The sequence below is a fragment of the Myxocyprinus asiaticus genome, chromosome 50 (genome assembly GCF_019703515.2).
Source record: "Myxocyprinus asiaticus isolate MX2 ecotype Aquarium Trade chromosome 50, UBuf_Myxa_2, whole genome shotgun sequence".
NCBI classification, from domain to species: Eukaryota; Metazoa; Chordata; class Actinopteri; order Cypriniformes; family Catostomidae; genus Myxocyprinus; species Myxocyprinus asiaticus.
Window position 1 is genome coordinate 14,949,683 of NC_059393.1, and position 24,952 is coordinate 14,974,634.

At 40.3% G+C, this 24,952-nt stretch overlaps 1 protein-coding gene across 5 annotated transcripts in view; it reads left to right on the forward strand.

The window, feature by feature from the left end:
* The window catches only part of LOC127438641 (CUGBP Elav-like family member 5), a 284,871-nt gene that overhangs the window by 196,900 nt on the left and 63,019 nt on the right, over window positions 1-24,952 (forward strand). For 3 of the 5 annotated variants that reach the window (XM_051694351.1, XM_051694353.1, XM_051694354.1), the window contains exons 4-5: window positions 21,682-21,810; window positions 23,770-23,849. In XM_051694351.1, the coding sequence (XP_051550311.1) occupies window positions 21,682-21,810; window positions 23,770-23,849 (209 nt within the window). The remainder of the gene's footprint in view (window positions 1-21,681; window positions 21,811-23,769; window positions 23,850-24,952) is intronic. The other 2 variants (XM_051694352.1, XM_051694355.1) reach the window with 1 other exon arrangement.

Consider the following 24,952-nt stretch of genomic DNA (forward strand, 5'->3'; position numbering starts at 1 on the left):
CTGTATAATTTACAACATTTGCTGAGAGAGAATTTCTATCATACGTGAGCAAAATGGACATAAATGAAATATACCAAAATGAATTGGAATCGAATCGAAATCAGATTAGAATTTGATCAAGAAATCTGGATAAATGCTCAGTCCTAGGCACAATGGTCAAAGATGTCAGTCTAGCGCATGTTTGTGGATGGATGCATAAACGTGCTTGGTGTGAACAGACCTTAAGTCTGTAAGCATCCCACAGACCAATTTCACTCATTAAAAACAGTGATCTACATTTTCACGAAAAAGGCCCTATTAGGCTTGCTTGCCCCATAGATACTCTCATCATTAGCACATGCACATCAGCCATCTCCTGCATTGACTTGCAGACCCCCCCAGGCTTCAAGTTTCATCTCATCATCCGAAGGTGTGCAAAAAAGTCATTCCACCGAAGAAAGAAAGTCATGCAGGTTTGCAATAACATAAGGGTGATTAAGTGATGACAGAGTTTTTATTTTTGGGTGAACTATCCCTTTAAGGGCAACATCTCACCTTCTTGCCTCATTCTTTCAACTTATTACTACATCTCGAGCCACTCATAAACCAGGTTACTCTTGGACAGGGGCCTTTAATGAACTGATTAAAGTGTGGATTGGAGCCTTGCTAGTCAGTCTTCGTTTTCCTCTGAATGGCGGAAAGATCTGCTTCTCTTGCCCCTGTCAGGAGGATCAATCGGGAATCACCCCACCCTTTTGTTCCCATCTGAACTTCAGCAGTGTGGGATCAATCAAGGCTTTCACACTTCTTACTTTCATGGAGCATATATTAATCACAGGTAACTCCACGGTTCAAAGGTTTCATTTACGCTCAAAGAGGATGTGGCGCATCGGGATCAGACAAGCAGGATTGTCACTTTGACGTTGTAGGCTGATGAATGCACTTTGGCTTAAAGAGAAGGGCCTATCTCTTCCCCCCTCATGGCCAATCCTTCCCTGCCCCTCCCTCCAACTTATATTGATTTCCTCTCCTTACCTCAGGTCACTGGCTGGAAATTGAATTGGAAATAGTAGGAAACAGAGGTCTATTATTTCTTGTTCTGGTGGCATTTATTTACCACAGCCCCTCCCCTCCCCTCCCCCAAACCTTCGTACTTCAAATCCCACCCCCACCCAGTGCCTGCATTTCAACGGACAGCAGAGGAACTAATGGGAATAGCAGTTACCGTCCGGACACACTTAAACGACTGCGCTGACTTTGCCTCGTCTAATAATGCCGTCCTCTGAAGCTAAAGGTTATGCTCACCCCTGTGTATTTAGAGCACATCATTATGCCTTTATAGAAGTCTGGCTCTTCTCCCCTCTCCCCCTCATGGGAGCATCACCACTTCTGAGTGAAGTGTGTGTGTGGGTGGGGGGGGGATATTGGTGATATTGAGTTGAGCGGCTTGCTGGCTATAAATCAAAAATAGAGAAAGGGCATTCGTTGCTTACCAAGAAGATGGGAGCATTGAACGTGAGGATGAATGACCATGCTATCTTTTCTAATTTAGAAGGGTGAGACTTTTCGTTCATTATCACGGTATGTGGTGTAACAGTGTTGTACTTGTCCAGTATGGAGCTCTTCAGTCAATCCGTAGATGTACAACTACTCATCCAGCATGATTACATGTGCTGTTATAATCGAGCTACGCCGGATTTTTGCGTAGTCAAGTCATGCATGACACCATGCATAATCTAAAATTTTTGAAGGACAGACGTGTTTCATTATTGCCTCAGCTTGTTCAGCTTTAAGGCTGCGTGCAAAGTGACATTAAACTTTACTTACCTTCAAGCCGTCCCAGATGTGTATGTCTTTCCTTCTTCAGCAGAACCGAAATTAAGAATTTTATAAGCCCATTTCAGCTCTGTTTTTCCATACAATACAAGTAAACGGGTGCCATCAGGCTGCTGGTTGTTTGACAGGCATATTTAGGCAGCATAAAAGTAATCCACATGACTCCAGTCAATCAATTAGTGTCTTCTGAAGCAAATCGATAGGTTTGTGTAAGAAACAAATTGATAATTAAAACATTTTTTACTTTAAATCGTTGCTTCCGGCCAACGCTGGATTGCTGTTTGAAATGACCTAACGCTTGCATGATGTTCATTCCTCTGTTGTAAACAAAGAGCGTGCTTCTGACTTCTTGCATGAATGCGCCATTGCGCTTATGTCACGCGACATGCTGGCAGGAAGCAATTTTTAGAAGTTAAAAGTTTTAATTATCGATTTATTTTTTACATAAACTAATCGATTCAGTTCAGAAGACCCGAATTGATCGACTGTCATGTGGATTACTTTTATACTGCCTAAATATGCCTTTTGGACTGTCAAACAGCCAGCAGCCTGATGGCACCTGTTTACTTGCATTGTATGGACAAACAGAGCTAAAATGGGCTTATAAAAATCATTTCGGTTCTGCTGAAGAGGGAAAGTCATACACATCTGGGATGGTTTAAAGGTAAGTAAATCAGAGAGAGAATTTAGATTTTTGGGTGAACTGACCCTTTAAAAACAGCAATGTAGCATTCTGTTGTACCACACGGCTACTTGATGGACTTGTAGCTTGATACTGGAAAAGCTACTGTACACTATTTTATAAACAGCTAAGCTTCAGTAAAGATAGTAGGATAATTACGTTTAGTTAGTTATGGCGGAAACATCCTCAAGAATGCGATCGCTGACGCTTCTTGCGACGCAAGCACAATTCCTTGTGTTATTACGCTACAAAATGTTTCAGACCGCAATTCATAACTCAACATGTACATGTTGCATTCTTAATGTTGCTGCAAGGGGTGCCTTTTAAGCCAACAACTGTCACGGCAGAACAACAGTTTGAAGAAAATATTGTTGAGCAAGTAAGTTCAAGTCTATTTATTTAAAGCAACTTACCTCAATAATAACGCATCCAGTTTAATGGCACAGACTTTTGAAGGTAACTCTATCACCCCCTTGAGTACTCTGAGTACAATGTAACACTAGCACGTTAAGCATTTTTAACCACCCCATCTATTGGAAATGCATTGGCCAAGCTAATATGTCAATAAAGGAAGAAACATGTGTATACTGTATAAACACATAGTCATAAAAATTATCTACAGCATTATTTTGGAAATGTAATTTAAATCTGTGTACTCTTTGCCAAAGAGATTCTACTCAGCTTTAAATAACTGGATGTAAATGAGAAATTCATTCCTTTCCCTACTCTTTACTATTCTTGCTCTTTCTCCTTTCTCTGTGTTTTATGACAGCCTGTTCTATGTGGTACTCTCCAGGGAGCCTTAATTGACAAGTGTGTACAATAACTAATCAGCGGTGGTGGCACTGCCCTTTGTAATGATGAATTGACTGAACTAATTTCAGATAATCCCTCATGTTACCCGGCAACGCTGACGCCATCACTTGATATTTGAAATACAAGACACCCCTCCTTCTGCTGCCTGTCAGTCATCTCAGTATCGCTTCTACAGCTAAAGAGGTGCGATTCGTAATGAGGCGCTGACAGTGCGCTGCAAAGATTAAAACTTTTCTTAAGCCAAACAAACAAACCTTCACACAACAATGCATCTGAGGACACACACACACACACATAGATAATTGTTAAAGGGCAAGTTTTAGAGTTTACTTTTTCACTTCAGCTTAAATAGTCAATCAGTCAGACAGACAGACAGATAGATAGACAGATAGCGAAATTAACTATTGTACAGCAACATTCTTCCACCCCAATTTAGCCGGGTGCATGGTGCAGAGATGTAAAAGTCTGACTTTTGTTGGATATTAGGACTTTAATAAGAATTTCTGGGAACACTGAAGGACAATATCAGTAAGAAAGAGACCCTAGAGGATCGGCGGTAGAAAAATTCTGGGGCAAATATGTAAAATACGATGAAAAGCATCCACTGGGCAAATAGATAATCACAGTTTCTCATCCTGAAATGTGTTACGTTCTGAGAATTTTGCCACTATTTCATCATATGCTTATTGAGGGCTATCCATTATGACCTGTAGAGTGCTTTCTTGAGAATAGGCTGAGCATACCATTAGCAACTGCAAATCCAAGTGTGTTAAGGTTAGATGAGGCTAAAGAATTAGGGTTTAGGAAAATTACCCTGCATTCAAGCTTATTCTAAAGTGGAAGATTTCACCAGCCTGCTTATGAACTTGCTTGCATTGCAATCACATTTATGCAATTGGCAGACATTTTTATCCAAAGCGACTTAAACCAAGTGCTACAAGATGGATGCGATAAGATTCCAGTGACAAGCAATTTGTCTGTCCACGCTGAGTGTGAAACTGCAGCACAACTTGAAAATCACAGCCAGTCAGTACATGTTTGATGTTTAATGTATAACTATGTGGAGAGTGATTTTAGACCAATGAGAATTCACAGTGGGTGGACTACCTGGTGCAGCATTGCAGAAATAGAAACCAAGAGATCAGCGAGCGTGCGAAAATACATATATATATATATGTTGAAAATCTCTTTTCGTGGTCGTGGCTGGTTAAGTCAAAAACTGATTAAGATGAAAGTAATCTGATGAAAATTTTGTGACTTTGGCAACTTCCTAAATTATATTATGTGGTTCATTAATCTTGTTGTGTTAGTTCAAATGTGAGGTTTTAAAGGTTAATGCTCTATCGAGTTTTAAATCAACAAAACCTACCTCCATACCCTAAACCTAAACCTAACCGATAGTGTCAGAAGTGGTGGAATGAGCTTCCAGTATTCACAAATCAGCTGAAACCATCTCAACATTCAAGAAACAGGTGAAAACACATCGTTTCAGCGAGTACTTAACCAGTCCACACTAATGGCACTTACTAAAACTTTTGTTTGACAGAATGCTTGTTATGCTCAGATATTGGTAAATTGCTTTAGATAAAAGCATGTACTAAAAGACTTTATGTAAATGTAAATGTAAATGAGGCATGTAAAAATCATCTTGCAAAAATGCAATCATGTATACTAACATGATTATATAAGACCAGGTTGCATGAATGATATAGCTTTTATTGCTTGTCGCTTTAGTGCAGTGCTGCACAGTGCATTCAAGATAGACATTCCGTGTATTCCCCGGAAATCGAGCCCAAGTCCTTCTCGTTGCTAGATACGGATTCAAAACTTTAAGTGACAGTGAAAATTGAAACACCGGTTGGTTATTAGCTAATAATTGTGTTATGACAACAAATGTAATCGAACCAACATTGGCAGTTATGACAGCCGATGACCAATTACAACCATCTTGGCCAATGTTTCGATCAATATATATGTAGATAGTTACAGTATTTCATTAGGTATCGAGCATACATCCTAAAAATCAAAACAAATTGGCGTGTCAAAGCTGTCAAAGCTTGCATATGAAGCCTGGGAAGAGGAGGGGGAGAGAGTCTCTATCTCTCCTTCTTTCTCTCTCTCAAATCTATTTTAATGAGTGTTAGAGGAAGGGCAGGCCTGGAGCATTGGGATTGGCACTCCACTCTTGCTAGTTAAAACCCCAATAGACAGAGGCAGCAAAGAGCTTCTCTCTATGTGGTCAACCTAGCAGCAGTAAAGACTGGTATGTGTGTGTGCAAGGCCAAGAGTCCTGCTGTGCGTTCACCTTTAGAAGATGCTAGGTTTTCCCTGTGGTAAAGAGATAATGGACAGGTTGGGTTTTTAATTGATCACCCTGAGCATAAAATGTCTTAAGGTTTTGTAGCTCTTAGTCCATGTCTATTAGATTTGAGGCCATCTATATGCTAGTGTACTCCTAAAAGTTGACGAAATTAACTTTTAGCAGACATACGCATGAAAGATTTACAGGTTTTCTCTTCTGCAAAAAAATGGACCAATATATTGATGACTTGACTTGCACCCAGGGACGTATACAATTGTCAAATGCCCCCTCCCTCTACAGACTGATCTTACTGTAAGTGCGGCAACAGTAATTTCAGTATTGAAATTCGTAACCACTGCCCCCCAGTGGCCGAAGCTGGAAGTGTTGTTGAATTTATGGGCATGTGTAAGGGGCCGTTTACACGACAACATTTTCAACTAAAAATGGAAAACTTTTTATGCATTTTGGCTGTTCGTTTACATGACAACGGCGTTTTGGGGCCTGAAAACGCAAACTTTTGAAAACGGGTTTCAAAGTGCAAGTTTTTGAAAATGATGCCGTTATGGTCTCCGTGTAAACATACAAAAACGCAAATTTGTGAAAATGATGACATCATGCGCATGCGTATTATGTGTTATATAAAGAATGATGGATTGATAAGCATCAGTTTGAGATGTATAATTATCAATATGAATACTGGTGCTGTGCAAATAACAATAATCAACAATTTATCCATTTGGAGTGTTTTGTATGGAGTGTGAACATTGTACAGTAGGCAGAACCTGCAATTTGAAAATCTTGAAATTAATGTATGGATTCAGATGGGAAAAATGTATTTGTATTTTTAAATGTTATTTATTTATTTACTTAATTTTATTTGATGTGGAAATCCATGTTAGATCCAGTGTACACAAGACCTCTCTCTCCGTCAGAAGATATCCATATATCAGAGTTCTGTCTGATATCCAAAACCAGTCAACATCAACAGCTTGTTATGTTAACTTACTCTCCTACCAGTCCAAGAGTCAGCAGGGGGAATACAAAAGAAGGCAGGAGATGAAGTGATGGTAAAAATGAGCAGAGATTATAGAATAATCTAGAGCATTCAGTCTATAGGCATGCGTGCGAGTACTTCAAAACAACACGCGAGACATTCAAAACTGTGTGTTTGTGCTGCTCAAGATTTTGAGTTTATTGACACTTTTCCAGCAAAGTAATTGTAGTAATAAAGCAACCTCATCGTCCGTCCAGACAAAATTGCTCGATGCTTTCGCCATCTTCATTGTTAGTATTCACTGCTCTGTGGAAGAATGTTTATGTGCGCAGGCTCGTAGTGTTTCTTTACAAAGTGACATCGCAACTACTGGCCTGGCATGCATAATACAGCATTTTTAGTCGTTTTCGCAGATCCGTGTAAACGGGCATCGTTTTGACAACGTTGTCGTCTGTACACGAAACTTTTCAAAAAATGGAAAGGAAAAACGTTTCCGTTTTTAGTAAATTGTTGTTGTGTAAATGTACCCTAAGTTTTCATCCAGTTTTTGGGTAAAAATTCTACTGAGTGGTGCCAAAAGCGAGTAGTATTTTTAGTTGTAAATGTTGTTATACTGTCAACAGGAACGCATACTTTATTTACTGTACCCACTGACCCAAACCCTATCCGTCAGTTCAGTAAAAATGTAATCTTACAGGGAAAATGCAACCTTTGAATCGTGTGATCATTGATTATGTGAATGCAATTTCTTCCTGGTTGCCATGGGACCAGAACCTAGGTGTTTGAGGCTGCTTGACAAAGCGTGATCAGTAACATTGCAGGAAAAGGTGAACACATTTGAAATGAATTAAAAATATCTGATGGATGATGGCATTTGACAGTTGCTCAGTAGTAGAATGGGGTCAATATCAGGGGTACTGGAACATTTGGTAGCAACATGTTGATTTACTGTATAACTATGTTGGCTAGCAATAGCAAGTAGGAAAAGTGGTTCATGGCTATAACAAAAACGATTGGTTATTTAAAAGAAAAAAAAAGCCATTTTGATACGTCCTGATCCAAATTCTTGTTTCAATATGTAAACCTAGGAAAGAAAACATCCTGGTCACTTTCATAACCTCCTTTCCCTGATGGAGGGAACGAGAAGTTGTGTCGATGTAGTGACACTAGGGGTCCCTGTACAAAACGCCACAACTATCTGAACTGTGTTACGTGAACTGGTGGTGTGTGATAGGCAGACCGCTGTGTACCTTGTAGCCAGCACACCAGGCCATCACGTAACCTCCCCCAATGCTCTTATGAGCGTCGAATGGTCCATCAGGAACAAGTCGACTGCCCAACTATAGGGACAGGCTAGCCCAGCCGAGGCCTCTTTCCCTCTCTTTTCTCCCCAAAAAGAGTGGAATTTGTTAACTGACTGGGAGCCATAAGTGTCTGCATCGGGGGGTGTCCCTCCCAAGGGGAAGACACCACGGAGACCACACCCTGCCCAAAAAGGGGGAGGGGGTATTTTGAGTGGAATACATCACATGGTCTTACCGAGTCTTGTCGGAAGTATGTCATGTGGAGAGGTCCCATGGTAGGTCCTACCCAAAGGGGGAGGAGTTTCTACAGAGCATGGGGACCGGGGGTAGAGAGGCCTCTGCCCAAGGAAGACGCAGTTTGCCGCCAGGGAAACGATTTTGCGGAAAATTTCACATGGGGTCGCCTTCGGGGAACCAGCACATACCTCAGTACAGGGGCTCATTAGCGCACGTACTGGGCCGGTCAGCGAGTTTCTCCGCAAACTCAACTGCCAGAGGGCTAAGGAGGAAAGTCATCAAGGGATCACAGTCTGTGAACACGACTGGGAGTCAAGAGCGCACGTCTTCACCTCAAGGGAGGGGAAAGACGCTATGCACAAACGGTACACCCGGCCAGCTGTCCCAGAACTTACCTGCTCGTGCCTGCCAATACACGGGAAGAGACCAGCTCAACCCGGAGATTGTAGAACCTCTCAAAGGTGTTGGGTGCTGCCCAGCCCACTGCTCTGCAGATGTCTGCCAAAGAGGTGCCACTGGCCAGGGCCCAGGAGGCCGCCACACTCCTGGTAGAATGGGCTCATAACCCCGCAGGGGGTGGCTTGTCTTGAGCCTGATATGCCATCGCGATGGTGTCAATGACCCAGTGGGCGATCCTCTGTTTGGAGACAGCACTTCCTTTCCGCTGTCCACCAAAGCAGACAAAGAGCTGCTTGGAGCTTCTAAGGCTCTGCATACGATCCAAATAGATGCGTAAAGCTCGCACCGGACACAGCAACGCCAAGGCTGAGTCTGCCTCCTCCTGGGGTAGCGCTTGCAGGTTCACCACCTGATCCCTAAAAGGGGTCATGGGAACCTTGGGCACATAGCCCAGTCGGGGTCTCAGGATCATGTGAGAGTAACCCGAACCGAACTCTAGGCACGATTCGCTGACAGAAAACGCCTGCAGGTCCCCTACCCTTTTGATGGAAGTGAGCACAGTCAGGAGGGCAGTCTTTAAAGAGAGTGCCTTAAGCTCAGCTGACTCCAAGGGCTCAAAGGGAGCTCCCTGTAGACCCCACAGGACTACAGAGAGGTCCCACGAGGGGACGAGGCGCGGTCTGGAGGGATTCAACCTCCTAGCGCCTCTCAGGAACCTGATGATCAAGTCGCGCTTCCTCAAGTACTTACCATCTACTGCATCGTGATGAGCCAAAATAGCGGCTACATACACCTTCAAGGTGGAGGGGGACAGCCGCCCCTCCAGCCTCTCCTGCAGGAAGGAAAGCACCGATCCGACTGCGCATCTCTGAGATAGACCACCTTGACGGTTGATGTACGCTACCGTCGCTGTGTTGTCCGTCCGGACCAACACGTGCTTGCACTGGATCAACAGCCGGAACCTCCATGAGCAGTACTGCCAACAACTCTAGGCAGTTGATGTGCCGACACAGCCGCGGGCCAGTCCAGGAGCCGGTGGCTGTGTGCCCGTTGCATACGGCGCCCCAGCCCATCTTGGAGGCATCTGTTGTAACCACGATGCGCCTGCTTTAGGGAAACCACTGCCCGTAGAAATGCAAGGTCGGTCCAAGAGGTGGTGATAGATTGGCGTGATGGTCACGTGATGTGTCCCGCAGCGCCATGCACATCTCGGGACTCGAGTCCGAAGCCAGTGCTGAAGCGATCTCATATGCATCAACCCGAGCGGTGTGGCCGCCGCTGAGGATGCCATATGCCCCAGGAGCCTCTGAAAAAGTTTCAGTGGAACCGCTGTACTCCGTCTGAACGCCTTCAGACAGTTCAGCACCGCTCTCGTTCGTGAGGTGCGCTGTCATCGAGACTGAGTCCAACTCCAAACTGAGAAAAGAGATGCTCTGAACCGGGGAGATCTTGCTCTTTTCCCAGTTGACCCGAAGCCCCAGTCGGCTGAGTGAGCTAGGATTATCCAGTCGTCGAGATAGTTGAGGATGCGGACACCCACTTCCCTTAGAGGGGCAAGGGCTGCCTCTGCGACCTTCATGAAGACACGAGGGAACAAGTACTGGCCGAAAGGGAGGACCTTGTACTGGTATGCCTGGCCTTCGAAGGCAAACAGCAGAAAGGGTCTGTGTCGAGGTAAGACCAAGACGTCGCAGGATGCGTCCTTCAGGTCTACTGCCGTGAATCAATCTTGATGCCGGACGCTCGTTAGAGTGTATTTTTGCGTCAGCATCTTGGACGGGAGTCTGTGCAAAGCCCGGTTCAGTACTCACAGGTCCAGGATTGGTCGCAACCCACCGCCTTTCTTCGGTACAATGAAGTAAGGGCTGTAGAACCCTCTCTTCATCTCGGCTGGAGGGACAGGGTCTATCGCACCCTTGCGTAGAAGGGTAGCGATTTCCGCACGCAAGGTAGCGCCGTTCTCGCCCTTCACCGAGGTGAAGCAGACGCCGCTGAACCTGGGCGGGCGCCTGGCAAACTGAATCGTGTAGCCGAGTCGGACAGTCCAGGTCAGCCATCGCGACGGGTTGGAAAGCGCGAGCCATGTGCCAAAACTCCGGGTGAGGGGAACCAAGGGAATGATCACGTTGGACATACCGGCGGGTGGGGCCTCGCGGCGGGGCGGAGCTCGAGGTGCCACGTCGAGGGGACTCGAGCCCCGTGGCCGTGCTGAGTCCAGGGACATCGAAGCACTTACCTGGCTCCTGCCGCCCACCATAAGATTGGCCAAGGAGGGGGGAGGAGGAATCTCGTCCCCATAGTCCACTGGAACCAATCCCGTGTGGGCGTGTTTGTGCCACAGCTGGGCGCACAGGGGCGGGGGCTCCGCCGCTGGAGCACCATACCTGCCAAAATGGGACGGTGGACGGTGGTTGTGACGACGGCCGTGCGCACCGGATATGTGACCCAGGAGACAAGGGAACCATTCTTTTGTCAGATTTTGGGTGCCGCAGCCTCCTGGGCATGCGGTGACAAAAGATTCTCCTCCCGGCCCTCCACCGGGGGATGGAGTGGTCTGTCGACCAGCCCCAGAGAAGCGGGTCGCTATGGTCGTGTTCTCGCAATGAGGACGATGTCTCTGCGTGGGCAGTGCCCAGACAGGTAAGACAGTGATCGTGAACGTCAGAAGCGGAGAGATAATGACCGCAACCAGGAATAACACACAAACGGAAAGGCATCTTTAAAAAATTTTGTGAATGAAAATATACTCTTTTCGAATAAGGGGCGTTCTCTGCACTCCACGGGTGCAGAGGGGGAGAAGCCGCTGAAATGTGCAGTAAATCCAGCAGTTTTGAGGTGCGTCTTTGGAGGGAATTGAATTCAGTGCACTGAATACAACCGAATTGAATACAATTGTGCTAAGCATCACAATCTAATAAACATCTGCTTAACATCTTAAAAAGATCAGATTTACAAACATTCACATTATAAACATCTCAATTAACATCTGAGACTTACTTATTGACATACGTCTTATAGACATATTGCAGCTGAGCAAACAATGTAAAAAAATACATCTTCCAGATGTTAACACACACACCGAATAGACGTCTGGGTGAATTACCTGTGCTATAAGGGTAAGTTTCAGTCTAGCAAGGATGTTTTTCATAGCAAAAGCAGACAACCTTATGCAATTTGACATGTTTCAGTTATAAATGCAGCACAAGTTACGTTGGGTGCCATGAGAACTGCTTAGCTGATTGACATAAGATCACCCTCTATTTGCTCATCCACTGAAATTTGAGTTTGTTGTGGTTAAGATTCACTAGTGGTTATGTTTAACTGCTCTCTTGACCGCCTGAATATCTTCATCTTGTATTTTTGACTTCACCCTAATAAGCTTTCAATGGCATAACCAAGTCTGGATGTTTCTATCAAGCTGAGCTAACCTATTTACTGCTATATTACACCCCCCACATGGAGAGTGAAGATGTATCTCCTCAAAGTCAATGGCAGGCCCTGGGTTTCTCTCCATCCCAAGCCAATTTCCCAGAGTCTTCTCCGGACTGCATTAAACAGCATGACAATGAGAGGAGGGGTGAGGAGTTCAAGGTTTATCGTTTGCAGCACACTGTAATTTTAGGCTGTATACAGTACGGAGGAAATCAACCTGCATTATTATGAAATCACAGAGATATGGGACTAGCTTTCGGGGGCTTATGTTTTTATTCATATATTTGCCACTTTACCTTATCCAGCATTTTTCCCATCTGTACCTGTTAACTCTGCAGATTTGGGAGTCAAAGCACAGCACGGAGCAGCTAGCGAGCACACACCGAGATTAGAGTATGAATATGGATTAAAAGATAGATCCAGAATGCTTGGACATTGCATGTAATGATGACTGCGAATATGCAGTCCTACCCTTCACCCGACATGTCCCCCAGGGTGTGGCGTTACAGGCATATTGCTCACCTATAGCCCTCCTTTATGAGTCTTGAATGAAGAATACAACCGCCGACCTTTTAATCTCTTTCATGTTTTCGTTGTAATATCTGCCAACAGGGACGGATCCAAATCTCATCGACCTCTCTTCACAAGTATAACATGGTTACTAATGTCTAGCCACCACGGATGCAATCATACGAGATGTCATTTGAAAACCAAAACTTTCCATAAAGTTAATTGTCATAAAACTTTAATAGTTGTCATAAAACTAATAATAATGTTTCTTCTGTTGTTACCATCATATCTCGTCAGGAAGTTTACTTTCTGCTTGCTCACAGTAATCTCTGCATATTAAGCTGGGATGAAAGTATGTCTGTGACATGCTACTACTTTCATTGCAGTCTTTTCCTATCGTTTTACTGTTATCACTCTTGTTCACTCACCTCTCATTCTCTGTGTCAGCTTCACTTAGTTGCTCCTTGAAGAATCCCACAAGGACAGTCCAGGCTCTTCACTCTGTCGCTTTTATGAGTGATATGAGACCCATGTTGGTTTGCTTTTAACCTCTTAATGACCTTTGTTGTCCTGTACTGTAGTCCAATGAGTCCGCCAAAAGGGAAGAAAGGAGAGGTTAATGATTTGAGTACAACCACAGCATGTGGCTTACTCATTAGGCAACCAAAAATTCAGTAGATATCAAAGACGAGGGGCTTGTGCAGAAGAGACTTGTGTAAGTGTGTTGGTTGATTGAGATTTGGGGGTTGCAACCGTGTGAAGCTCATGAATCAGTGTCATTCGACCAATGAGAAAATAATTAAGAAATGGTTCGCAGAGTTGCCACACTTTTCGACCAATGAATTTACATTAACTTTCCATGATCTTTCTAATCATTTATGATTACAGGATAAGGATTTTTTAAATAATTTGATTCAAAATTTGGCACTCACAAGAACTATTTCAAGTCGATGAAATATTTTAGAGAGCAGAGCCAAAGAACAACCAAGAAAGACAGAAAGAAAGAATAAAAGAAAGAAAGTAGGCCTAATAGAAATAGCCATAAATGTAATGAAGAACAAAGAAATCCATTTCATAACCGACTCCAAAGAGGCCTTTGAATGGCATTATGGAGGCAGACGGTATAAATAGCCCTGCAGTATTGTAAATGTTTATATACTACACCTTGCATGGACGTTGTGCGGCAGTCTGAGGATTTATGGGCAGCACTGTAATATGTTGAAGCCAACACAAGGTAGCAGGTCATATTTCTTGTGTGTTATCATATCGTATGTAAATTTGCTGTGAAGTATACGGTGGAGATAAAATATTTTAAGCCATTTCTTCTACTGTTTCTTCCCCTGTGTCCTCATTCGAGGTGAGCACGAATACAAACCTAGTGACTTCTACACACGAGAGACTTTATATACGCGGTCAATTGTAACGTGTTCAAGGCTTCCTGCCACAGCCTGCTGGGGGAACGCCATACTGGCTAAAGGCATGAAAGAGTCAACCAGGGGCTGAACAATCATTTTAACTGAAATATCTACATTTATACACTTTTAAAAAACTATACATTTGACCCTCCTACTTTTTAGGATGTAATCTTTACTTTTCAAAGACTCTTAATGTGATCCCCCCCTCGAATTGTTCTAACGGCCCTGAGATCAACCACTGGTGGATGCAAAACAAAATTACGTGCTTCATTACACGTTTCATTGCAGTTTCCCAGTGTAACATTCAGCGAGTGAAATGGTGAGTTAATCAGAAAAGATTTTTAAGGTAAATATTAGATTGAGATTTTAATGAGTAAAACGTACCTCCCTAACCTAAAACTTTAACCTAAACCTAACCAATAGTGTCCTAAAAGCAAATGAGAGGTGAACTAAATGGACATCCTTACCCAAAACCAACACCTAAACCTAACCAATAGTATCCTAAAAGCAAATGTGACGTGAAAAGCACATTTTCTGAAGCAACCATGTGATTTTGTGTCATTTCTTTGATACTTTAGTTTCACTTTCAGTTTGCAAGAACGCAGTTATTGTAACATTCATTCTATGAGACTATTACCTTACTGCCAAAGCGATTACCGTAAAGTTGATATAAAATTATTATTTTTAGCTAATTATTATAGAATATTAGAATATATATTTTATAATGATATAAATTATAAAATATTACAATTTAGTGCTGGGACATTTAACACGTTAATTTCTGCGATTAATATTTTAATTTTTAAAGCATTAAAAAATGTACAAAATTAATGTAGTATCTGTTTTTTTTTTTTTTTTTTTTTACTTCCTGAAACTTCATGCGATGGGAGAAAGGTGACTCAATTTGTTCCTTTTAGGCTACTCAGCCTTAATGGCTCCATATGGTTAGGAATAGTGTGGGGGGCAGGGTTAGGGCATCTGCTGCCTGCAAGGAACAAACCCAGGTACAATATTTGTACAATGGGCAAAACCCCACTTTCTGTGGTTAAAATTGGCATAAATACATTTTCAGGAGGTACACGCTAGACTCAGCTGCACATCCTAACACAGAAACTGATTGTGCGGAGCAGTGCACACTTATTCATTACGTGCGACACATATCCCATTCATAATAAACATGGGAGCGGATTTACTATACAGAGAATGGAGACTTCACCCACTAGCAGTGAATCAGGCATCTGAGAGATACGGGCAAGCTGCCGTATCTCTTCGCATTGCCCGAAAACGCTTACTTTCATCTGAACCAATGTCAAAAGCGAAACCGCGAAAGAGAGACCCAACGTGTGCACGATAGAGACTGAAAAGGACCTGGCCGTTCAGCAAGCTGCAGCCAGGTACACTTGTAGAGACTGAACGGCAGTCAGAGAAAATAATAGCTTTGAGATTTTAAACTTCAGCAAATTAAACGCAAGCATTCAGTATTTATATATATATATATGAACGTATAGTATCTAATAAAGCATTTGCAATGTACACTTAAGTTTTTCTCTAAGTTTGGTATGAATTGAATTCGCTCATTTGATCCTATTTTATTTTTTTTTTGTAAAAGTCCACTGTAAAATGACAGAAGATTTTGCCCAAATTGTAATTACAACATGTCCATTGATTTTATGGCATGTATGCATATACTTGTCTCAAAGATTAATACCTGTAACAAAATGAGTTTAATTAACTCTATCCGCAAAAAATGAAATAAAAAATTGAACATTTTAACGTGTACATATTTAAATAATTAAAATAAATGACGACTAACCAATTTCTTGCAAGTTCTTTGAGACAAAGCATTAAGTAAATATACTGTATTTATGATGATTTTTTAATGTTTGTTGTAATGTATCATGTACCATAATTTAATCGCAATTCGTCACACAATTAATCACGATTAATCAAAGAAAAGAGTGCGATTAATTAGTCAAAAAAAATTATAAATGATTCACAGCCCTATTATAATTGTTTTATAGAAAAACATATAATCATTGATTATTAATGATTAGTGATTATTAATTATTATAAATTTTTATTATTAATAATTTATTTATTAATTGCTCACCAAAGTCATAGGTGTAAGTGTAAATAAAACAGCTCTATGTAACGATAAGCAAACTTGATCATGAAGCTCTTCAGATAATGTATTGTTTTGTTTGCTAAGTCGTGCAGTGAACTCTTTAATCATATGCAATGTTTCCCCACAAATCTAATTACACAACTTGATTTATTAACATGCTTTATGTTTATGTAACGTTGGCACACAACGTTATGGAAATTAAGTTGATGCCCGTCTGTTTAATAGAAACTGCCAAACGTCTGTGGCTGTATGTATACTGCATGGATCCATTTGGCCAAACCCTTGATGAACTAATTCGAGGCTGATTGAAACTCTAGGGCTCATCTTCCATGAGAAAATGCATCTGAAGTTTGACAGCAGCCAAAAGATTTCCGAAGCTCCCAGTCGTAGTTGCCAAACAGAGGTCTCAATGAGTGTGAATATTCCATCAGCGTCTGTGCAAAACAAGATATATTATATATATAAAGAATTGAATCATATTCTAAAGGGTTTGTTCTACAGATTAATTACTTTAACCTTCTCTGTCTGTTTGTTTAGGTTGTGTTTTGTTGCATGCGGGAATTATTGTGTTGTTTTTAATTAGTGTTAGGGCTTGCACGCTGCTTTCAGATGCTGGATTCTGGCTTTCGAAGTGGAAATGGCAGCAAAATCTATCTCAGCCCATCCTATCTGTCTGCATCACTTATCTGCTCGGTAAACCCGAACACTTTACTCTTGGTTTGCTCAGTCTCTGGCTGAATAATCACCCATCCGGTAATTCTCCATTAATGTGTTTGTTCATTCGTATGTTCCTTTTTATCAAGATTGCTAATATTGTTCATCATTTCTCCTTATCTCCATCTCAGACAATGGAATTTACACCGCACGCCCTACAGCATATTTAGAAATGACCCTCCGCTTTCCGTGAAACACCATTTAGGCTTGATTGACAGTCCGTTGCACACAGAGTTGTCATAGTAACTAACCAACCAACATCCTTCTCCCACAGGCTCGCTCTCTCTCGCACGCGCACTCTATAGGTCGAATTGCGCGCTCTAATGCACGTGGCGGGCAAAAAGAGCAGCAAAAGTGGAGATTGACTATCATTCGGCTCTCTCCATTTGGGACAATGTTTTACAAACTCAGTCGGCTTACCTCCCACACTCAGCATGGCATATCTGAGGCTGCAGCATCTCCTCCTGTGAGCCAGGACACTGTCTGCATGTTTAGAGATCCCCTACGGATATTTCTTAGGAGGAAAAAAGGCTCAGCTCCAAAACACCACTAAAACACCACCAATTGTCATTCAGCAGCAGCCTTAACGCTTTTACTGGATAATAGGCTGCTGTGAATGCAGTGTTTTAGTATGTGAGGTGTTTATATTTTTATAATATTTTAATAACTCATTAAAGATTGTTTAGTGAAATGTGAGGAATCTATTATCAGATAGCACTCATACATCTCTGAGATGTCTGTTTTAGATCTTTTCATCTGGAAAGCATCACAATCAAATTAACATTTGCTAAACATCTTAAAAAGATCAGATTTAAAAACAATCTAAATCAAAAACGTCTCAAAGAGATCTGCTGAATGTCTTATTGACATCCGAGAGGAAACGTCTTATAAACGTTTTGCAGATGAATAAACAACGTAAAAAAATACGTTTTCCAGATGTAAACACACATATCAAGAGACAACTGGGTGATGTATGTGTGCTATAGTACATAAATAAAGTACATAGAGAGAGAGAGAGAGAGAGAGAGAGAGAGAGAGAGAGAGAGAGAGTGTTTAATGGACTACACTACAATTTGGTAGTATAATATACAAAAAGTTTTTGGACAGTTAAACCAAAGTCTTGTATGAATGAATTTCATTTCATTAGATAAACAAAATATCAACCCAAGAACCATATTTTGAAACAATGATGGTAAAAACACACTTTTGTATGTAAACACACTTGTTCATCCTGAAATCCTCGGGACCAGTTGGTTGAAAGTAATTGCAAAAATGGCTAAGGAAAGTTAATTTCTGCTAAGTATAGCGTCATTTGTTTACAGATGACACCATGTTTTGAAATTGTATCTAATGCGATGACATCCACACATTTTCAAGTGTGTCCCAGCTACAGTATAGTCAAGGCTTAATAGATTTGATTCTGCATTCTACAGGCATAGCTCCTGTAATATGGACAACAAATATCAGTCATGATATTAAACAAATAGGAATTTGCTCTCAGTCATAGCACAAGGATGTAAATTCCCTTAGACATCTAGCCACCAATCTTGCTCTCCCCTTGTCGTTTTGTAGCTTAATTTGTGATGTATTTAACTCAACTCTTTCTAGCCGGTGAAGTTGATGAGGCTTGATAGGAGTCATTTTTAGAGGCAGCATTACAGCTGGTGGGGCTGGACCCAGTATCAAGGACACTGGGGAGTAAACTATGCAAATATCAAGAGCGCTAATCAATTAAAAGCACAATGAAAAAGCAGCCATACCTTAATGCAACTATGGCTGAACAGTATTCCTAAAGTGCACATTGCATGTTCATTTAAACAACAGATGATTTTATTTTAGATGCCATGTCAGTTTAAAAATCTCAGGATGCCTGCATTTTGTTCTATGTGTTGCACAGTGTCTAGGTTTTTTTTTTTTTTTTTAGCATAAGAACGTGTTCAGTAAGAGATCAGCAGATTTCAGTCATAATTTAAAGGAATAGTTTACCCAAAAATGTAAAATTCTCTCATCATTTACTTACCCTCATGCCATCCCAGATGTGTATGACTTTCTTTCTTCTGCAGAACACAAATTATGAATTTTAGAGGAATATTTCAGCTCTGTAGGTCCATACAATGCAAGTGAATGGGTGCCAAACATTTTGACGCTCCAAAAAGCACATAAAGGCATCAGTCCATATGACTCCAGTGTTTTAATCCATATTTTCAGAAGTGATATGATAGGTGTGGGTGAGAAACAGATTACAGAGTAGATTACAGAAAAACTTTTTTGCTTGAATTTCTTCTCCCTGCCCCTTAGGGGGTGGTATGCATGAAGAATGTGAATCACCAAAAACACAAAGAAGAAGAATGTGAAAGTGATCTGTTTCTCACCCACACCTGTCATATAATTTCTGAAGACATTGATTTAACTACTGGAGTCTTATGGATTACTTTTATGCTGACTTATGTGATTTTTGGAGCTTCAGAATTTTGGCACTTGTATTGTGTGGAACAAAAGAGCCAAGAAATTCTTCTAAAAATCTTCATTTGAGTTCAGCAGATGAAAGATTTTTGGGTGAACTTTCCCTTTAATTGTGTGCACTTACTGCATTTTGCCTTTGTACGGCAAGTATATATATATATATATATATATATATATATATATATATATATATATATATATATTGTGTGTGTGTATAGATATAGATATAGATATATATATATATATATGTGTGTGTATAGTATATATATATATATATATATATATAATTATTATTATTATTATTATTTATTTATACTGATTATAATCTTATGCATACAAGAAAGAAGTGTGTAGGATTTTTTTTCTTCTTTCTAAAGCACATCATGTACAATGTCAGGAGCAGTGTCTATTTTTTATTTTCTTACATGGGTCCTGTGACAATGCTTTATTTTTTATCCCTGTCAAAAAGAGTGATGAAAACATTCTCTGGCTGATGTATTTTTATACATCGCTTTGAGAATCTCAAAACTTTTGCGGCTTATTGAATCATGGCCAAACAGGGCCAGAGCTAAAATGGTAAAAATCCCAATTTTTGTGGCAAATGCATTAATTTGTATTCCCCGCATTGTTACGTGCTAGATTCTGATTTATAGGGCGTCTTGCTGTTACACTCTTTCTCCCATAAGTACTATTCCATTCAGCTGTCAACCATTGGACAGCTGCATGTGTGTATTTGAAACCATGCTGCCACTGCAGTGCTTGCAGCAATAATATTGAGGTGAACCGCACGCAGCATTAAATACATCACCCATCACCCATTTTTTTCCAGAGCTGAGACATCACAGGGAGCACAGCGAGACCTCAAGGCCACATCTGTGCAAGTCTCGGTCTCTAATGGACCGTCTGCAGTCCATCCACAAATTGTATGATGCACATTGCACACAAAACTGGTAAACTTTCTTGATCCAATAAACGCTAATTTGATTGGCAGGTTTGATGTAACTTCCAAGAGTAAAATTACACAGGACAGTATATTATTATGGTATCATATATCTCAGATAACCCCGCCCCTAAAACAGTGGCTCTTGGCCAGTTGAAGCTGCAATAAACTTTTTGCCATAGTTAAAGGTCTGTACTAGTGCAAGCGTCCGTGTATCTGAATTCATCCAGGAATGGTACCAGCCCACTTTCAGATTGGTACAACCCCTCCAGGCGTGGTGGACAGCCTATACTGCCCTTTGATTTTCCAGTTCAGGGCCCTCTTTTTTTGCAGATAAATGCTCTCCGATGTAACGTGACAGATGCCACAATGCATTGCCTCTGTTTTGATACATACCCTCTGATCCTGCCACAAACGATAAAGAGCGTGCACGAGGGCTAAGCCGTCCCCAGACAACGTGCTGACACTCGTGATTATTTTAGAGTGCCGCACAGGCCGTGGAAAGACATGAAGCCAACCCGGTTCCATAGTGGTGGGCACCCACTGAAGGAATATCAATACACGAGGGTCAGTGTCACCACAGCATTGGAGAATTAAGCTAGTGTTTGACTCAGTAGACAAACCCAGTCCATTCATATATATTCAGAATGATCAATGCAAAAATAAAGTCATAGCTTTAGTTGTCGCACAGTACTGGGGCTGAATCTGTTAAGACTGCAAGACATGTAGACTTGATACAATTTTGTCCTACTAAGGTGATTAGAGGAAAAAATATAGCCAGCCATCAGTGTCATCATGCACCTATTTTTTGGAGTCTTGGGTCATTCAAAAATCAAAATGCATTCAAAATCATCTTGGTTCAAAAATCCTTAGTTTGAATGGTCATGATGCTTCTGCGAACCCTTATAATATTCAACAAAAATATGCCACTTTGAATCTACTGCAAAAGTCGTCAGCCTTTGAAATTATTTGGCCAGTTTTAATTGGCATAGTGCCTTTATAATTTGTAATGGTCATTTATGCATAACACTCAAGATATCATCTCTGTTGTTATTTGTCAAAGTGAGTATTATTCACGTAGACAACAAATGACAATAGACTAAGCATAGAAAGGGACAAAAACAACATATGAGTTTGAATTCAAGGTCAGAACTTGTGGTAGTTTCGGTCTATCTGCACTCTCCAGAGTTTCAGTGGTTCTTTGCAGTCTGCTTCTTCCTATTAAACCAAGCCTCTAAGCACGTCGGCTTAGTGCTATCACCTCAGGCCTACCCACCATTTCCAACATTGTGTTGACCCCAATTATCCCCTAAATTAAAATGAACAGACTTGGCATGGGGAACAATTACTTCTGTGACTCCATTCCACATGCTAAATGGGCCAAGCAAAAGCAGTCCCTGTTTGCACATGCTGGCCATGGACCAACAGTCTGAGTATAATTTGTGCTGTGGTTACACTAGTAATGTATGTGAGTAATGGTTAGGTGAGAGGTTATGGCAGTCATTCAATTTGCTGTGTTTTTCTCTGCTTCAGAAGACAGGAAGCTGTTTGTGGGGATGCTGAACAAACAACAGACAGAGGAGGACGTGTATCATCTTTTCGAGCCCTACGGAGTCATCGAGGAGTGCACTGTGTTAAGAGGTCCTGATGGAAATAGCAAAGGTGGGATTAAGTCACTTTTTTTTTTTTTTTTTTTTGCAAATTTGCTTATGTATCCAGCGTTAAAGGGAAGCGTTACCCAAACAAATATGCACACACAAAAATATACATTTTTAAAGAGTATTCACATAGCTTGAGCCTCACAACGAGAGTTCATAGTTACTATGGTTGTAAAGCTTCAAAAAGGACAGAAATTTAAGTCATTATTTACTGATAATCTGTCACTTTTGGTTACTACATATGAGAGGACCAATATCATTTTGCCATCAATTGTTTTGCATTTTTGCACCATTTTTTTAATTTTGATATGGATGCAGGCTAGATGCAAACTTCAACCTAGTTTAAGGTTTCTGGTGAGTTACGACATCAATTTCAGTCTATTTTTCACGCAGACCAATCGCATGACTTTAGAAGATTTAAAATATAGGGTATAAGTTCTATGGACAACTTTTTTTTTTTCTTTTTTTTTTTTGTACCTGACGGCCCCTGGTCACCATGAACTGTTGTTATAAGGCAAGAGCTATGCAACAGTTTTTTAAAGAATTTTTATATAGATAGATTGATATAGATTATATAGAATTTTCCATAGAAAAATAGCAGCTTACATGTTTGGCACAATGAAGTGTCAGTAAAATATGGCCAAATTTAAATTTTTGGGTCAACTCTACCTTTAAGTGTATACATTTTATGTTTTCCAGTATTTGTTCCAACATGTTCCAATTTTTTGTCACTCATTCAACATTGAAGACTCATCTGAGACTTCTGGTGCTCTGAAGAAAAGCATGTATTTGAGCATCAACTTTTTTTTTTTGGCATGTTTTTTTTGTTTTGTTTTGTTCTGTGTTGTTTTGTATTTTTTTGTTTTGTCTTGTTTTTTTGTTTTGTTTTGTTTTTATTTTATTTTTTGTTTGATATTTATTTGATTTTTTGTTTGGTGTTTTTTGTGTGTGTGTTTGTTTTGTATATTTTTGTTCTGTTTTTGTTTTGTCTTGTTTTTTGTTTTGTTTTTATTTTATTTTATTTTATTTTATTTTTTTGTTTTTATTTTATTTAATTTTTTTGTTCGGTTTTTTTTTTGTGTTTGTTTTGTATTTTTTTTATTCTGTTTTTGTTTTGTCTTGTTTTGTTTTTATTTTATGTTTTGTTTGGTGTGGATTTTTTGTGTTGTTTTCTTTTGAATGTTTGTTTTTTTGTTGTTGTTTTGTTTAGTTTTGTTACCAATGGCATGATTTTAAAAACACTTAGAATATAGTGCATGGGTTGTATGGGCAATTTTTCTTTTGAAGGACTTGACAGCCACTGGTCACTGTGAAATGTTGTTGTATGGCAAGAGGCAGGTAACAATTCTTTAAATAATTTATACTTTTGTGTTCAGTAGTAAAATAACAGCTTACAGGTTTGACATGGTATAAGCCTCAGTAAAAATGACAAATTTTATTTATTTATTTATTTGAACTATTCCTTTAAGTGTATATGTTTAAAGTTTTCCAGTATCTGTTCCAACAGTTTGTTTTAAGTTGTCGCTCATTCAATATTCAAGACTCATAAGAGATTTTCGTAGCTCTGAGGAAAGCATCTATTTGAGCATTAAACTTTTTATAGACTCCATTGTTTGCCCAGCGAGGCTTTGGGGACACTGTAAGACGCTAAATCTGTCTGGAATTTGCCAAAGCACTGTGGGACTTGAAGTGTTCCCTTTACCAATGTACCAAAAAATGCTTTAGGTTTATTTTTGCTGTTTAGGGAGTGAATCCGTATATATCCAGTCTTATGGAAAAAAGGAAAATAGATAGATGTCAAAACATTCCCTGCTCTGTGTATAAGACAAGACAACTACAATTCATTTAGCTGTTAATGTTTCATAGCTTTCAAGTGGGGGCCTATTTCTGCCAAAAAATAGGTTGAGGTTGAAAACGCTGTGTTTAAAGTGTGTGTATGTGTTTTTTTTTTTTTTTCTATCAGGCTGTGCCTTTGTAAAGTTCTCCACACATGCTGAAGCTCAGTCCGCAATCAGCGCCCTGCACGGCAGTCAGACCATGCCAGTGAGTACACACTTCTCCCTACCACATACATAATCTCTATCTTTTCAGTACCTAAATTTTTCTCTCTTTTGTCACTTGCTTTCTTTCTCTCGATTGTCAGAGACATACAAAGATGTTTCTCTGACACATCTCTGACATCTTTCATTCTTAGCATTTTTGTCCAAGCACTCATGTTTTGCTGGAAAAGAAATGCAGAAGAGAGCTTCGACAGATGGTATGAGGCATCAAGCGTCCCCAAACTATATGTGTTGTCCAGTAAAGAAATATTTAGTCTCATGAATCTCACTTTAGAACAGATTTAGTAGTGCCTACATAACATTGTAAGTATAAAAATGCTTTTAATAATGTATGCATTGCAAGTCATTACTGTATACTTTATTATTACTATTTTCCACATTTTAGAATTATGTTAAAGTCATCAAAACTATGAAATAACACTAACTGAAGTACTGAAGCAGTACTGAATCATTCAGATCAAAAGGTTTTTATGATTGCAACAAACATAAATTCACTCAAGTGTATCCGAACCTTGAACTATATGTTCTAGTGGTGATGTTACCGATTTCGTAACCATTAGCAGGCTCAGTTGCCGAAGATTTTGCTATTGAACCCAAACAAACAAATAAAAAGCAAATCAGTATATGCCTTCAGCTTCCAAACTGCATATTTGTTCATATTGTTTTCATTGAATAGGTGCATAGCCAGCATGTCTGCGTGTGGCCTTTGTCCAAACGCTTCAATCTCAAGGACTGGAGGCTGAGCCATAAAAAAACAGCTATTCAGCACAGTCCGTCTGAATCACAGGGCTAGTCAGCCACACACACTGCTCTCAGAAGTAGCTCTCATGCTGCTGTTTTATTTGCTAAAAGATTCCTGTCGGATAGAGACAAAGCCATCGACTGTCGAAATGCATTATTTTAGTATGTTCTTTTTTTTTTTTTAGAATGAAATGACATTATTAAAGGGATAGTTCACCCAAATATGAGAATTCTGTGATTATTTACTCACTCTCGTGTTATTCCAAACCCATATACGGTTATTTTTTTCAGTGGAATACCCAAGTAGACATTTTGAAGAATCGTAGTTCATGTCATAAATACCAC